General features: G+C 33.3%; 1 protein-coding gene across 3 annotated transcripts in view; it reads right to left on the bottom strand.

The window, feature by feature from the left end:
• Positions 1 to 18,080, bottom strand: part of EFR3A (EFR3 homolog A) — a 136,486-nt gene that overhangs the window by 78,684 nt on the left and 39,722 nt on the right. For all 3 annotated transcript variants that reach the window (XM_031947206.1, XM_031947207.1, XM_031947208.1), the window contains 5 exons: positions 16,213 to 16,289; positions 12,567 to 12,694; positions 10,832 to 10,982; positions 8,779 to 8,900; positions 251 to 400 (listed from right to left, as the gene is read on the bottom strand). In XM_031947206.1, coding sequence (XP_031803066.1) covers positions 251 to 400; positions 8,779 to 8,900; positions 10,832 to 10,982; positions 12,567 to 12,694; positions 16,213 to 16,289 — 628 coding nt within the window. The remainder of the gene's footprint in view (positions 1 to 250; positions 401 to 8,778; positions 8,901 to 10,831; positions 10,983 to 12,566; positions 12,695 to 16,212; positions 16,290 to 18,080) is intronic.

Genomic DNA, 18,080 nt, shown 5'->3' with positions numbered 1-18,080 from the left:
GAGTAATGTAAGAATTTGTTTTCCTTGGTAGTGCCATTTGTTAAAAGGGTTTTTCTTTCTTTTTTTTTTTTTCTGGCTTAAGTGGAAGAGGGAGAAAGAGAAAATAAATACTTATAAACTCAAAAATTTTTTTAATAATAAAAACTTCAATCTCCCACACCCAAAGTTAACTACATAACTACTCAGATTCAAATTAAAATTTTTATACTTTATATAAAAATGTCAATTTTAAGAAAGTTTATATAATTACCTGTCGATATCTTCTGTTTTTTGCATGTTAAATAAGAGAGATGGAACAATTTTATCCATATGCTGTGGTTCCCATATAGTTGCCCGCAACTCATCATTAACTGTTTTGCGAACCACACCCTGAATTCCTCGGATCCCAGCTATCCGGATTCTAGGAAAAGGAAAAAAAAAAAGAATTTTTAAGTCCTGCTAAATTAAAAAAAGTTAGGTATGAGTTATTTTGGCTTAGCCAAGTTGCGAACAGATAGAGAAAACAATAATTATATCTGAAGTCAACAAAATGGAAATATCACTTTCCACCAAGGTCTGAGACATCAGGTCTAAATTGATAATGACTAGAGCAGGAATACTAAGTGATTTGAATTTTTAGATGTCTAGTTAAAGGGAACCTATTTTTTGGTTGCTGAGTATAATATGAAAAATTGAAAATAGGTCTTCAACTGAGCTTTCTTACAACTTCCCTCAACTGTCTCATAAAGTATTATAATCTGTCCCCCTTTCAATAATCTAAAAACTCAAAACCAAATAGAATTACTATACCCAGAATTCTACCCAAAATGCCCTCTTAAAAGTAACTAATGACCTACCAATTGATAAATTCAATGACTTTTACTTAGTCCTTGACTTCCTTGAAACGTGTAACATTGTGGAGCACCATCTCTTCTTTCTAGGTTACTTCCTGGGCTTCTACAACACTGCGTTCTCTTGGGTCTTCTAAGAGACACCAATTGAATCCTCTGTCTCTTCCTAGTCTCTAAATGTAGGTTCTGTACTCAACCTTTATCCATTATCCTCTGTTTTAGCAATATTCACTCCTCAAGGATGACCTCAAAAACTCTAATGCCTCTGAAATTCCTTATCAGTATATCCAGCAATTCCCTATTAAAATTTTCTTAATATCTTATTTATCAGCATCTCAAATTTAGCATGCCAATTTCCAGGTGAAGATGTGAGAAACAGACCGATTAGTTCCCAAATAACCTTCTCTAGAAAAACACTACAATTCACAACAAGCTGAAGAGTAAATTAAGAAACCTAATGAGAAAATATTGTAATTTCTACCCCCAGAATTACACAAGAGAACAGTCACCACCTTGAGAACAATGAGAAAGTGAACTATAAGCAAATTCAATGTTGGCAGAGTAGCTTCCAGCAAAATTAAAATGAGTTTAACACATGTAACTTAGAAAGCTCAGTGTTCAGAGACTGCTAGATCATAATTCTCCATTCCAACTCTGAAATGTTATGAGTCAAGAGACAATATGAATTATACAAGTTTTTGGAGTATGGTGGCAAATTATCATTTACAGAATTATTTATGCAGGAAAATATGTTCAGCTACATACAACTTCATATAAACAGTTGTAGAACATAATCTAACATATCTGGCTGCATATGAATAAAAAAATTTCCTATGTTATAAAAAGCTTCAGATATAAATTTAAAATTATGAGGGAAATGCACTAAATAATGCAATTTTTAAAATACCTTGAGGAAAGACAAATAACTAAGTAATCTACATGTAATTATGCTTTACAGTATGGAAGTAATCAAGTTTTCAGAAGAAAGGGAGAAGGAAGGGATTGAGAGAGGGAGGGAGGGAGGAAGAGAGGGAAACTAATATATTATATATAAATGCACTCAAAACATTTTCACTAGGGGGAGCTAAGCAATGATAAAAGGACTCCTTTTATATAATGTTTTCTTTTAAAGACTTTTAAAGACTATCTTTTATTTTGTAGACCTATAATTTACATCTTTACATGAGATTTTTATTTTAATGGGACACAATGAAATGTCAGCTTATAACCTTAATGTCAAGGCAAGAAATAAATTACTTATTGTATTTTGGATAATTTTGTTTCTTTCAATGACAAATTAAAGCTTATTAAGAAACTTGAAAAAACAACTACTATCAAAAACAGTAATACCTAGCATTTATATAATGCTTTATTTAACATTTGAAAAGCATTTACATCATGATCTCATTTTATCTTCACAGTTCGAGGAGGCAGGTATTATTATCACTATTTTATAGACAAGAAAACTGAGGCAAAGAAAGGTTTGATGACTTGCCTGTAATCACGCTGTTTGAGGTCACATTTAAACTCGGGTCTTTCTGATTCCTAGCACAATGCTGCTATCCACAGCACTACCTAACTGCCTTGAAATTAGATTTTGCAAACACATATACATATATATATGTATATGTGTGTGTGTATATATATATATATATATATATATATATATGTATGTATGTATGTTTTAAATTAAATGTGATAATTGAAAGGTTCAAGACACTTAGAAAAAAAATAATGAAATAATTATTTCAAATAAGAGGATTTGAATTGTGGACCATTATAAAACACCTTGGAAAAAAAAGCAATTTACACACACAAAATAATTATATGGCCTTAAGATTCTGAAAATATCAGAAAGTCACAATTTTTAGGGCTCAAAAGATTTAGAATTCATCTAGTTCAAACACTTTATTGTATAATTGAGGTTAACTATAGAACAGAAAGATTATAATAGTTTACTCAAACTTACAAGACAAGTTTATTGTCCAGACATGAACTAAGGAAATGACTCCCATTTCAAAATTCTTTCCCAATACCACTTTTAGGATTACCATAGACTCACAAGTTTTGACTCTGAGACACCATCTCTAGATCCCACTATATGGATGAAACTGCTCTCTCCAAAGTGTTCTTGTTGTATATTGTTATATTGTTTAAGACTCTTCTCTACTCCTTTGGTTTCTATGTCACCGTTTTCTCATGGTCTCCTTCCTACCTGAACATTTACATTCCAATTTCATTTGCTACATCATCTTCATCCTGCACAATAAAATATGAGTTTTTTTTTTCATTTCATAGTCCAGTCCTGGATCTTCTTATCATCTCAGGAACTTCCATGACCCAATTCCACTACTCTACCAATCACAAACTGCTAAATATCTCTCTCTGGATCTCAAAGTCAATATATCCAAAATGGAACTCTTATTTTTCCCTAAATCTATCCTTCCTCTAAACTTACCTATTCATGTTGAAATTACCATCCTGTTTCCATTTTATTCAAGTCATACTCAGAGCCTTTCTTGATTCTTTTCTCTTCCTCAAATTTTGTTATTTCATCAACCGTTTAGTCTTGTCAATTCAACCTTTATAACATCTTTTATGCCTGTCTTTTCCAACAGTCAATATCCTAGTTCAGACCTTCTTACTTCTTATGTATAATATTATAGCAGCTTCCTAATATCCCTGACTGCCTCAAATTTCTTCCCTTTGCAATACTTACTATTAGTCAATTGGTATCTTTTTTTTTTTTAAATTTTGTTCATTTTAAACAAATACAAAAGGACAAAAAAGAACATTTCTATGTACAACCACAAAACTTAAAAAGTGAATTCAATATAAAACCACAAATTTTCATTTTATACAGCTTTTTTTTGGAAAAACTGTGAAATAAATATTACATATCATTTTCTTTTTTTTTTTTTTTTAATTCTAGCTTGGTACCCTCTTTCTCTCTCTCTCTCTCTCTTTTTTTTTTTTTTTTTATTTTTATTTAATAGCCTTTTATTTACAGGATATATGCATGGGTAACTTTACAGCATTAACAACTGCCAAACCTCTTGTTCCAATTTTTTACCTCTTACCCCCCCACCCCCCCCTCCCCTAGATGGCAGGATGACCAGTAGATATTAAATATATTAAAATATAAATTAGATACACAATAAGTATACATGACCAACGTTATTTTGCTGTACAAAAAGAATCAGACTCTGAAATATTGTACAATTAGCTTGTGAAGGAAATCAAAAATGCAGGTGTGCATAAATATAGGGATTGGGAATTCAATGTAATGGTTTTTAGTCATCACCCAGAGTTCTTTCTCTGGGCCATAGCTGGTTCAGTTCATTACTGCTCCATTGGAAATGATTTGGTTGATCTCGTTGCTGAGGATGGCCTGGTCCATCAGAACTGTTCATCATATAGTATTGTTGTTGAAGTATATAATGATCTCCTGGTCCTGATTACATATCATTTTCAAGGCTATCCTGCTTTTCTGTGCTAACTTCTCTTTTGTTACCTGCTGTGAACTTTTTTATTTTTTTTCTCCCTCCATCCCAACTTTCCCTAAAGAATGCTACCATTAAACACAAATATAGATGAATAGATGGATAGATAGATAGATAGGTAGGTAGGTAGGTAAATAGGTAGAGAAGAAGAAAGGTGGATAGAAAGATAAAATAGACACAAACATATATAAAACCATATTAATAAATACTTCTATTTATCAGTTCTTTCTCTGGATATAAACAGTTTCCAAACTGGCATTTTTAAAATACAGATTATGTGATACCTCTACTCCAAAATCCTCAGCAATACACATGGACTCATTGTTCTAATCAAAGTAACCTACTAGCTTTACCCTTTACATGACATTCCATCTTCCACTTCCAAGCTTCTGCTTAATGCTCTTCCATGCCAAGAATACACTCTCCCTAATCTCTACTTCTTAAAATTACAAACTTCAGAGGTTGCATGTAATAATGGATAGAGCCAGCAATAGAATCACTGGATGGATGGATGGATGTAAGTTACAAAGAAAAGGCCTATCAATTTCCTGATCTGGAATTTCTGTATATTAATGAAATCATAGTGTTGATCACTATTTCTATGTTTAATAAATAGTAAATATTTAGTAAAAAGTTTTAGTAAAAATTATGAAGAAATCTAGATTTCTAGAAAAGTCCACTGCCAAGCTAAGTGAACTTACACAGAGCATTCAAAATTTCTCCATTTGCTGTAGCTATATGAATGGATGGAATGGTGCTGGCTTGAAGAGAACTTCTGTTTTCTTGGTGTTGTTAGGGTAAAATAAGTACAAGCATTAGAGAATCAATCCACATTCTTTTGCACCATGCTTCAGACTCTGTACTGACTACACAACCATCTGAGAACAAAAAGTTGCACATCAATTCAAGCTTCCACTTTAGTCTTACCTTGTAGACTCTTGAAGTTAAATAATTTACCATCAGTGCAATAGCTGATCCTAATGCTATTTTCATTCTCACTGAAGGCACCTGAAAACATGGCTAAAAACATGCTAAAAAGTATGAGAGCAAGTATAGTCTTTTTTCACTCCATTGGTGACTGGGAGAATGCTAGAGCACACTCCATTATTCACAACCTATGCAAGTATGTCTTTATGAAACTGATAAACAATACTGGGGAACTTCTCTGAGCAACCAAATTTTGCCATAATTTTCTACAAACCTTCACAATTGACAATATCTTCACTAGAAAGATAAACTTTCTGTACATACACATTTCTGTTCCTCTTGAATTTCTCCTCATGTCAGGCAGCAAATACCATATCAACCCTAGCTTGGATCTCTCTGAAGCAAAACTGGCTCTCAGGAAGATGACCATCTTTTTGATGAAGGATCAACCTAGTAAGAAGGCCCATGGCAAGAATCCTGCCAGCAATAAGCAAGAGACTCATCTGTGACTGTCACAAAACAACCTATTTCCTTTTCCTTCATAGAGACAGACAATGGAGCATTCTTAAAACTCTGTAGGATAACCTTCTCCTCCCATATAACCCAGAAAATTTTAGTCAGCTTTTGTATGAGCAGTGGGTCTGTTTTCTTGTAAATCTCAGAAAAAAGGAGTCAGCAGCAGGTGTTTTATCACATGAAAGGAGCCTAACGACATTCAAAACCTCATCTTCAAATGGAAGTTTGGCTAGAGAGGCTTGGACTTAACTTGAGGTATATGGTCAATGGCTTCAGCATTGATTGATGCTCTATTGAGAATACTATATAAATGTTCAGGTTATCTACAACTAATCAATGTGGCTCCATTAGGTCTGAGTAACTAAGATACACCATATGTCTTTGGTCAATAGTCTTCAGAGGATCAGAAAAATGCTTTGAATTGTTAATATCAGCATAAAACTGAATTTAATCAGTTTTCCTATTGCACCCCAAATCCTGCATCTAAGCTTCACTTGCACTTTACTTCTGATGGAGCTAAAAGCTGCATTCTTAGAGATAAATGAACTATTCTGCTGGTAAAACCTGTAGAGTTCTCATTTTTTTTTTAGAAGTTTCTGAATTTCCTCATCATTTTTGTCAAACCAATCTTGATGTTTGCAAGTGTTCTGGCTCAGATGAGTAAATGCAGTGCTATATATATCAAAACTCTAAAAGCTGCCCACTCCTTTTCTGTTCCTTTGATGCCAACCATGTGTTAGTTTAGTTTTCCATCCAAGTCATTAAGTCACCCATGGAGAAATGTTCTAATCTGTTTACATTAAGTTTTGTGGTAGCTGTCTTACCTTTGGGCTGCCACTTTTGTTAAATACTAATGTTTAGTTTGGGGAGGATAAATCTATGATCAGTCCAGCACTCTCATATCCTGTTTTTCTTCTCTTTAGAGTGACTTAGCCTATTAAATGCCTATGTTTGCTGTGAGGATGCATTCAAAAAACTTTAGTGAGTTTAGGTAAATGGAACACAGTATTGGTGATTAAAAAAGTCATTAGTCACACAAATCTTCATGTGACAATTGCTGCTGATGTTTCCAACTCCATTCCTCTCAAGATTTTCATGTCATATCTGGTAGTGTATGCCAAGTCCTCAGAATTATAAGCTCATCCTCTTTCAAGCCACTGATTATGAGGGTTTTTTAGATGTTCATAAAATTCTTCCTTGACTTTATCAGTGTTGGTCATAGTATGAGCACATGCATTGTCATGAACCTGTAAGTCATTCCTTTTGGGAGGTATACAAGCTTGCTGACTAGATTAATTTTAATTGTGAAATCTATGCCAGCTTCATGGCAATCACCAGCACTATGGCAACTCCAAAAAATGTATATTTAACTCCAATTGTTAATTGTAAATTAACCAAGGAGTAAATTGGCCTTAATCTGCTAGCCTTGTTTCACTCAGTCCTCCTATTTGGATGCAATACTTGCTAAGTTCTCTCATAACAAGAGTTGTTTGTCTTTCAAGTCTATTGAATCTTCACAAAAGTTTTTATTTATTTGCTGATGGTTAAAACTTCAGGGTAAGAATCCTATCTACCATGGTAAGCGGGCCAGATTTAGGTAGGTATAGCAGAGAATTTAGGGGGTACTTTTCCAGCTCTTTCAAACCAGGAGATGGAAAGTGTGTTCCTTAAAAAAGGCTGTTAAGACATCCATAAAGTTACCAATTCCCAGTGCTGATGACCCTATAGACTGGAATCCCCGTGTTCAAGGCTAAGATAAAAATATAGATCCTACTGTTTCCACACTTGCTGCTTCTCCACTTCCTTATTGCCACAGGACTTAAAATGGTAAAATGGTTTGGTGATAGCTTTTGATTAATTGTGCAAAGTCATTGGCCTTATTTTGTTTTCTAAAGTCATCTGATACCAGTGGCAAAACAGAAGTCAAGACAACTGGCAATAAATAGTCCAGAGTACAGTGGATGACCCTGGACCTCTAAGCACTCCACAGTGCTTGCTTTACCTGCCTTCAAGGTTGTTGAACAAATTGTTCTCATCTGTCCATTCTCCTGGAAGAAGTCTTTTTTAGAATAGACACCTTCCCCCCACCCCAATTCACCAATGAATTTGAAGCTCCTCAGTTACACTCAACCTGGTTTAGCTCATTTGCTGAAATGATTTACCAGGATGTAGCCAATGCACATGTTACAGAGTTGGGTGGCAAGGAGACACAAAAAGGGGAAAGCAATCCTGAAAAGGGGTTGGCAGCCCCTAACATCAGAGATACCAGTCTTCCCTGAATATCACCCCAGGAAAACAGTGTAAGTGATTTAATAGAGCACATGTGAAAAGAAGCAATAAGAGCTAAAGCTGAAAAAATTAGGTAGCATCAGATTTTATTGAGTCTTGAAACATAGGCTAAGGAATTTTTAATTTATCTGGTAGACAATAAAAAGAGATTCTAAGAAATTGAATGAAACGATTAGAATATGCACACAAAGCAGTAGAAAAGAAAGATCAAAAGAATTGTGAAGATACAAAAAGAGTTAATTATTAGAAGATGATTTCAGTAGGCCAGGTAGTCAATAATAACACCTGGAAAAGGAGGTTGTCTGTAGTGGGTTGAAGCTTGAGTTGATACACTGAGGTCCCAAGCACATGAGGCTAAATAGTAATTGGACCATACTCTATTAAATATATATGCTTGGAGAAAGAATGGCCCCCACCCACTCTTTGTGCAAGTCCTGATGTTTTGTATAGGAAATGACGTAGGGACGATTTTGGTGGGTGGAGGCAGAGGGGCAGGAAGAGAGGCAGAGAGAGACTTACTTAGTAACTATTAGCACTTAGCACTTAGTAACTATTTGTTGAACACACATATAGGACCATCTACATTTTAGAGATGTTTCGAGTATAGTTCTTCATGATACCTTTAAAATTTGTTGTGAAACATGAGCATAAATGAGAAATCCATGATCACATAATGTTCTATTAAAATTCTGTAACAGAAAAATGATACATACTCTTTCCAAATTTCTGGATCGCTATGACAGGAATGACACATGGCACTGAATCGAGAAACGAAAAAGTCATAACGCCTGTGATAAGAGGGTGTGTCTTCTTCAATATTTGCAAATTTGACAAACTAAAAAAAAAAAGGCAATAAGTATTTTTGTTATTTCTTCAAAATCTCAAGATAATAAAGTTTTTTATATTTTTCAATATATAATTCCATACGCATTAAAAACACTTAAAAAAGAGACCCTCAACAAAACAGAAGATCCTTTTAAAATATTTATTATTGATATTAATATCACTTTAAAAAATAACATTAAATATTAAACAGCAATATTGTTCATATAATATGAGTAAATTATTCCAAATATAAAATTGATATTCTTGAATTTTTCTATTTCTATTCATGATGAAACAAGTGGAAACAGATTCAAATTTAAACAGAAGTGAAAGATTAGCAACAAAAATGTCAGCTATTATAATTATATCATGTCAACAATAATAACACCAATAACAAAAATAGTAATAAGAATAATAATGAAGAGAGGAAGAATGTTATAGAAGTTAGAAACCTGATCTTAGAAACAGGAAACCTAGGATTAAATTCTATCTCTGACACAGTGTCAAAGATCCTGTAAGACCCAGAGCAATATACTTAATTTCACATGCTTCAGTCATTTTTCTTTAGACTATAAAGGTACAAAGAAAGTGCTTCTTTGCTCTGGTAGAGGAAGATTCCTTACCAGGAGTTATTAAAGTATAGATCAAAAATTATCATTTTTGAAAAAATAAACATGAAAGTATAAAAGTTGACTAAATTTATATCATACTTTTCTCTGGTAACAAAGAAAAATACAAATGTGTATATATTCATTGTTAATGTATGTATAATATATGTGTGTATGTATGTATATTAAAAAAGGCACAGGAAACAAATGTACAGGCACAGACATTTTTCTTGGGATGGTTTCTTTTTCTTTCTTTCTTTTTTTTTTTTGAGATGGCTTTGCATATTTAATTAACATTACAATTAAGTTGAGTCATTTCTTATGACATCTCAAAGATCAGAGTTTTAGTAACTTAGTTATTTTTAAAGTAATAAGGAAGAAATCTGGAAGTACCAATGAACGGCAATGGACTCCCCTAGAAAGCCAAGGAAAATGAGTAAAAATATAAGCAGTAGGAAAAAGGCCAGGAGAGTTGTCATCAAGAAGCAGTCATGTTTTGGGGTAGCCACCAGAAAGAATGAATGGGAAAGGAAAAGATTTTAAGATGAAAGAAAATTTACTACCTATGGAACAAAGTATTCCAAAGGGTACAATGCAAGTGGGGGGGTAGCATTCAGTTGAGATTTTGGGATAAATGGGTTGAGAAATATTAGAATAAAGAATGCAGTAGCAGGGGATGCAGAAAAGGTTTTGATAATGATCCATTGGACAATGATCTACAGGAGTTCAGAATAAGTGGGATGAGTTAGGTATGACCAGGTATAAAAGTTAAGTTAATAATGAAGTAAGATTTGTCTCTTTTCCAATGGATACTGGAGACGAGAGAGGATTCAGCAGAACATAGAGGGGCTGCTGGCAGGCAAGTGATCAGAAGGAAAGTCCTCTGTTTCTCCATTCTTCTTACTTCTAGGTGCTAGATATCAGGTAGAATGCACAGCAAGAAATGGGACCTTGCTCTCTGTGGTAAGAAATGGAAGCCATGATCACACCATCTTTTCCTTACTTTTTCCCTCTGGAGGTTGATGCAGCAAGAAATAAAAGTTGTTCCTGTAACTTTGATCTTGACTGCAGACAGGCTTAAGGCTTAAAGGCAGGCTTAACATATTCAATTTCCAAACTCACAGATTTCAGTAAGAGGAAACAGACACAGCTAATGTGAAATAATTCTAAAGAATTGTTAATTCCTATATTCATTTTTGACATTTTATTTTAATTGTGTCTCAATATTTTAGCTATCTTATACTGCCTTTGCCTGGTAAGGTAGTATATAAGAAGGTAACATCCCCAAACCAAAACAACCTTAGAATTTGTATAATAAAATGGCTTTACTCACAGAATTAGTTCCAAGAACTTGTAGTTTTGGTTCTCCTGATTCCAGCAGCTTTGCTACCATATGCAGAAAGCTTTCTACAAATGGCTTGATGCTTTGAGAATGGCAAGCCATTAGCAACTGGTCCAATGCCTCCATAGCAATTAAAACATACCTAAATATAAAGGAAAAGAAAACATTACAATACATCTCCAGTTAAATCTCATAAAAGGGCTTATCATTCATAGTATTAAAATACCTTTTTAAAACAAACAATAGAAAGGCACAATTCACATCTTTAAGTTATCAGACAGATGTGAAATAGGTAAAGTTCAAAAAAGACTAAAAGCAAAGAGAGGGCATAAGCTAAACTTCACGTAAATTAACTGTAGGTATGAGATTTCAGAAAGTTTATTATAGATTTTAGTCCTAATTCCACTCTCTAGCAGTCTTCAAATCTGAAGATATCTCTGTCCTGAGATCCACTCATCTGATTGACAAGTATCTACCTCTTACGTGAATGGATCAGGCTATGGTTCACTTCACTCCCAGATCTACGTGTTCTCCAGATTTTTCCATCCCCTTGTCAGTATCTTCCACTTTCCACCACTAACTCCTCTTTCCAGCTCCCCTTTATGAGTTGTTTTCCTTCATCTGCATAGAAGCTCCCTGAAAGCTTATTATTTGTATCCTAAGTGTTTTGCTCAGTGCCTGGCACAAAGTAAGTAATAAATAATTGTCCTATCTTTCTGCAGAAGGTGATGTTTAAACTAACTCTTAATTGTAAGGGATTCTAAGAGGTAAAAGGGAGAGAAAGAAAGAGAGAAAAGAGGAGAGAAAAAGAGAAAGAGAAAGAGAGAAAGGAAGGAAGGAAAAAGAAAGGGAGGGAGGGAGGAAGGGAGAGAGGAAAACGGGCAGCTAGATGGTGCAGTGGATAGAGTACCAGTCCTTAAATTAGGGGGACCTGAGTTCAAATTTGACCTTAGACACTTAACATGTCCTAGCTGTATGACCCTAGATAAGTCACTTAACCCCAATTGCTTCACCACACCTAAAATGAGAAAGATAAGAAGGAATAAAGTTTTCCTGATGAGGCTTTAAAAATAGCTGAGGAAAGAATGAAAAAAAAGGAAAGGAGAAAAGGAAAGATGTACCTAATTGTATGCAGAATTCCAGAGAATAGCAAAAAGAGATCAGCAATTCAAAAATAAGCAACTCAAAAAATAAAAGAAAACAATAGATTAAGAAAGCAAAGATATCTCCAAGAAAATCACAGATATCAAAGAAACATCCAAAAGTGGTGATATTAAAAGACAAAAATAGTAAGGACTTAACATAAGTAGAAGAAATTAAGAAAGGATGGCAAGACTATACAGAAGAACTTTTCAAGAAAGATATTAACATCACTGATAACCATGATGGTGCAGTTACTAAACCAGAGCCAGATATCCTGGAGAATGAAGTCAAGTGGCCGTTGGGAAGCACCGCTGACAATAAGGCTAATGAATTGGAAATGATAGAATTTCAACTGAAATATTTAAAATCCTAAAAGATGATGCTATTAAAAGTGTTGCACCATCTAGCTAGCCCTTTTCCTCTTTCCCTTCCTTCCTCCCTTCTTATAATCTTCCTTCCACCTATAATCAATTAAAGCTAATTTTATTTGATCATTTTTAGAAATACAAAGGGGTAAAACTTCACATCAAGAAAAGGAATTTACACTAATTAATACTTAAGATACTGAGAATGATTTTCTTACCCAGACCGGTGTCTGACAACATCTCTGCTCAATCTGTCAGCCAGATATGAACCAATTCGATCTAGTTTCTCCGGGGCAGATACAGCATAAAAAGTCAGTTTCTCCATATCAGCTTTAACAAGACCATCCTAAACATAAGACAAAAAGTTACCTTATTTTTTTTTTTTCACTTAAACATGTTATTTTAAGACTCATTTATTTCAAAAGCCCTAGTCTTAAATTGTGGTCAATTCACACCAAAAACATTAACTATTACTTCCTTAATGTCAATTCCAGCTTAGACATCTCTTAACTGCTTCAAAGTGAAGAAATGTATCATTTAAACATGACATGTACATATATACATATAAAACAAATGCAACAGCAAAATAGAGGGAAAATCCCAGAACTTGAACTCATGGAACATGAGCAGCACAAGTACTTAATACTTCTTTAATAGGTCAGTTAACCTCTAGGCCACAGTTTATCTTAATAAAGAATAGATGAGTCTCAAAGATCAGGTTCAACTCTGGATTGAGAATCCTATGAAGATTTAAATATGTTCAGTCAATTACAACTTAAGAGGTGCCTTATAAGCCAGGCCCTGTACAAAACAAAGGAGATAAAAAGCAAAAGCTAGTCCCTGCCTTCAAGGAGTTTATACTACAAACTGATGAGGTCAGGGAACCAAAAGATGAGGTGTGAGAAATAGAGTGGGAAATGCCCTCTGGTCAAAGCCACAGATCTTATATGAAAAGAATTCGCAAACCTGAAATCTGTGTGGCAAAAGAGGATTTATTGGCAATGAGAAGCCAGCTTGCTTGGAAGACAGACTTCTTCCTGGGTAAAAAGAGTCCTGGCAGGACAGCTTACTAAGAAGACAGCTTCCTTAAGCAAGCATAATCCTGTTTAGGACTTCTGCAAAGATTCAGGGTTTGGAGTTGTCTTTTATTAGCTGTCTTAGGTTTGGGGCTTCAATTCAAATCAAAATTGATGAGATTACTTAATAGGGAGTTTGAGGCACTCAATGTTGATTATGCCCTAGTCCTAGATTTCCAACTGAAAAAAAATTATTTATCTTGGTAGTTTCCCTTTTGAACAGAAGGGTGTGGCTCCTCCCAAGAGGCTGGAAGAATTTGACCCTGAACCACCCTTCTTTCATAGATTAATGGGGACATAGTTTCAGGGCTCAAAGGTTAAAGGGGACATAATTTATATTAAAACTACTAAACAAAATAATCCAATCATAATTTTAAAACATATATATCGTCAATTAATTGATGAGAGATAGGCAGTCTATAAAAACCTAATGAATTGGTTTTTTGTTAAAAAGATGGATAACCAGAATTTCTATTGTTTCTAAAATGACTAATTCTACCTTTGTGTCTTAAAGTACAGTAGGAATCTTTTTTTAAAATAGAAACTTGTGGTGTTCAAGTCATGGTTTTATTGCAGTATTCTTACTACCCGGTAAAAATAACAACTTCTATTTTTATAGAACTTTAAGGTTTAGAAACAGTTAAAGCATGTAATGAAATTATGATCTCCATTTTATGAATGAGGAGACTAAAGTTCTGAAAAGTCATGACTTGGCCAAGACTACACAACTAATAAGCGTTCAGAGCTGACACTAAATCAAGATATCCTCTTACGTAGGTATTTCATGTCTGTTCAATCCTTTATTTAGTTTTTATTTGTAGTGAAAACAGAATGAAGCCACAAACTTTTTTTTAATACTACAGGCATTGAGTGTTAAGATCTGGATGTTTTATACTGAATTATTTGCCATCTAGGGTAGAGGGGAGGAAATTTGGAACACAAAGTTTTACAAGGATCAATGTTGAAAAATTATCCATGCATATGTTTTGAAAATTAGAAGTTTTAATTTAAAAAAAAAAGAAAAAAAGATCTGGATGTCTGGGGTTTTATTTTCTGTATATAAAGAAAATTTCACGTAAATCCTTTCCACCTCCCCAGCCCCAGAAATTAATTCATTTTTAAAGAAATTTCAAATAAACCTCAATAAAATTTAGATTTTATAAATTAAAACTTTTTAAAAACTGATTTATCTGATATTTAACTTCTTAAACTTAAAAAAAAAAAATCTACATTTTCCCTTCAGTATTAAATAAACATCCAAATTCCTTACCCTTTCCTTACAGGCAGTAGGAAGGATAGCACTGGACCTGGATTCAAAAAGGTCTAAGTTCAAAGCCTGCCTCAGACAGTTATAAATTGTATGATCATGGACAAGTCATTTACCTTGGCTTCTGCCTCAATTATCTCAACTATAAAAAATGGTGATAATAATAGTACTTTTCTTCTAGGGTTGTTGTGAAAATCAAACAAGATAATATTTATAAAGTATCTTGGTAATAAATACTTATTTTTCTTCTCTTGAAGAAAACCTTCATTCAAATCCTACCTAAGACATAATATATAATAACTTCATGCAAACTGAGATAAGGCTCAGTTCCCTCATCTATAAAACCAAACAATAAAATAATAACTATAAAACAGAATTAACAATATTTACCTCACAGAGTTTTTGTGTTATAGTGAATATATCACTCTGCAAATCACACATAGATATATACACACATATATAATGTCACAGCATGGTATAGTGGGGTATATCGTTGGGGTCATGAAACTTAGAATTTAATTCTGCCTTATTTATTTAATAGTTACACAAGTGTGGAAAAATCACTTAACCTCTCATAGAGAGACAATAATACTTGCTCTCCCTTACTCACAGGATGTTGTGATAATAGCACTTTATGAACAACACTATTTAATGTGAATTATAATGACATTAATTTAATAATTTATTAAATAGCTATCTCTAAAACACTGGTTAAAAAAAAAAAAAAAAAAAAGCAATTCCAATGCTGCTTCTGCAGTTTAACTTTTCATATTTTTACCCAAATAGATTTTTATTCAGCACAAGTATCATGTCTTGTACTTCACTGTATTCCACATCACATCTTGCAGATTCAGTGTTGTTCAATAAATATGTTGATCAGTCGTTTTTGTATGTCTAAATTTTCATAGATACATAAAAACTAGTAATAAGCAGAATCAAAGTTTAAGCCAAGTAAAATCATTCTATGGTTGTTATTATCATTAGAATGAAATAAAAATCTAGGAAATACTACTTGGAATTTTTTTGAACACTTTAAAAATAGGATAAACCAGACATTCGAGCATTTTCATTTACATTATGATCAAATAAAACCAGGTGATTCATTTCTAACGTGAAAATCTCCAAAAAAAAAAAAAAAAAGGAACTGTTTTTATACTGTAAAGCATTTAAAAGCACAGAAATTTTTGCTATTATTTTTATTTAAGCACTACCCTGTGAGATAGAAGTATAGTAGGCAGTAGATTATACATGGCCTATATAATTGGAAGCCCAGTTCAGAATCCTTTTGTTTATCTGGTCTTTTTTTAATCTAAGAAAAAAGATTTCAAGAATATGTTAATATGGATTATTAAAAAGACAATAAGAAGGAAAAATACTGACCCTCCTCCTAATGAGGTTTAGAGATAAAACTATAGCAAGGAAATTAGAAAAAGCTTGAGAAGAGAAACAATAGAGAGCAGAAGAGGAAGAAGTGAAAGAATCTGGCAAATAGAAAGATCAATAAGTGGGAGTCAAATTTACTTTTGGATCTTCAGGAAATATGTTATCCACCAGACGTTTGTAACGAGGGCGCAAAGCAGCACAGCAGCAGCATACTCCTATAAAATAAATGAAGGTAAACAATTTTAATAACTTTTTAAAAAAAGATTACACTAGATTTTAAGAAACAATTTATAAGAAAACTGTCATGCATAAAAAAAATTTAAAACCAACTTATGTAAGATATCAATTTATATCTCTCCCTCTCTTTTCTGCCTATACCAATCCCCAAAAATCAACAATACTTAGCCTCCAATCCTCTTTTTTTTACTCAATTTTCAGTTCTTAACCCTAGGTTAGGGATTGAAAGTTGGCTTCCAACTTCATCATTTAAATTAAATTATACTTCTAAGGTTACAAATTATTTCTAAATTTTTCAATTCTATGTTTTTTGTTTTTTTTTTTTAAATTCCTCAAGTATAAATGACCTCTGGCATTTTAAGTTGTAGATCATCCCTTGGACTTGGCTGGCCCCTGTCTCCTCCCTAGGTTTTCTTTACACTGTTCTCACACCTCCTCCCTATGTAATGGCTTTTTCTCTGTCTCCTTTGCTGGATCATTGGTGATCTGCCCTCTCACCCAAACCTAGGTTTGGTAGGTCCTAACATTCTTTTATCTTTCTAGATCTTGTTCCAAGTAATTCCATAGAGCTTCTATAGTTCAATTATCATTCTTATGCAAATGACTTCCAGATCTCTTTCTCCTTCTCCCCCTCCCTCCCTATTTCCTTTCCCCTTCCTTTCTTTCTCCCCGCCCCCCACCTCAACAAATGCCTTTTAAATATTCCCAACCCACCATAAGCATTTCAAAAGTGAAGCAACTAAAAAAAAAAAGTGGAGAGAGCAGATCAAATTGACTAGGGTATATACAGTACTTTGCAAATCTTAAAGCAAAAGCATTGTTAGCTAATAAACTCAAAATTTCTAAAGCAGAATTAACATTATATAAAATGCCCCCACTCTCCCCGAAATATCTTTCTTCCTAACTTTCCTATTTGAGCCAAAAGCAGAAGTATCTTTCTAGCCATTCTGATATAATTAACAAAAAAATTTTTTTTTACTTTTCATTTTTAAATGGTACTAAAACTTTTGATACTACATATGTGTGTGCATATACATATATATATACAATTATGCATATATGTGTATATATGTAATTTGTTGTAACTGTAGAATAATTTGTTTTAGTCAATATTAACCAAAACTTTCCTCTCCAAAAGATCATAGAAACCCACTAGTTTTACAATGGAATAAGAATATGAATACTGGTATCTGACCAAAGTATTACTTATATTCACCTTCTAAAAATTTCTTTACTTTGAATTCCATCAGTCTAAACTCCAAACATTGACTTCAAGTTCCAAATTTCCAACCGTTTAAACATCTTCTCGTGAAAATTATTCTAGTATCTCAAGCTTAACATGTCCAAAATAAATTATCATTTTCTACAATATCTACTTCTCCTGAATTCCTTCTTTTGAAAATAGAGATAATGTTATCTCAATCATTCAAGCTTGAAATCTTAAATTCATCTTGTAGTTGATTTTCTCCATTTCCCAAATAACCAAACAATTTCCAAGACCAAGATATTTAATCTTGAGAGGCAGGTCATATAGTGGAAGGAGCACTAGATGTCAGATCTGAAAAACCTGAACTGAAATTCTAAATACTTACTAATAAATAACTTACCAATTAGTTGTATGTATGGGAGCTTTGGTTTCCTCCTCTACAAAATAGGGATAATAACTAGAATCTACCTTGAAAAATTGATACTTAGGTCAAATGAGAAAATATTGCACACTTTAGAATTTTTAAAGTTTTGTATGGTTGTGCCACAGTTCTCTTTCATTG

Source organism: Sarcophilus harrisii, chromosome 1 (assembly GCF_902635505.1).
Source record: "Sarcophilus harrisii chromosome 1, mSarHar1.11, whole genome shotgun sequence".
Lineage (NCBI taxonomy): Eukaryota > Metazoa > Chordata > Mammalia > Dasyuromorphia > Dasyuridae > Sarcophilus > Sarcophilus harrisii.
This window is presented reverse-complemented; position numbering and strand designations above follow the sequence as displayed.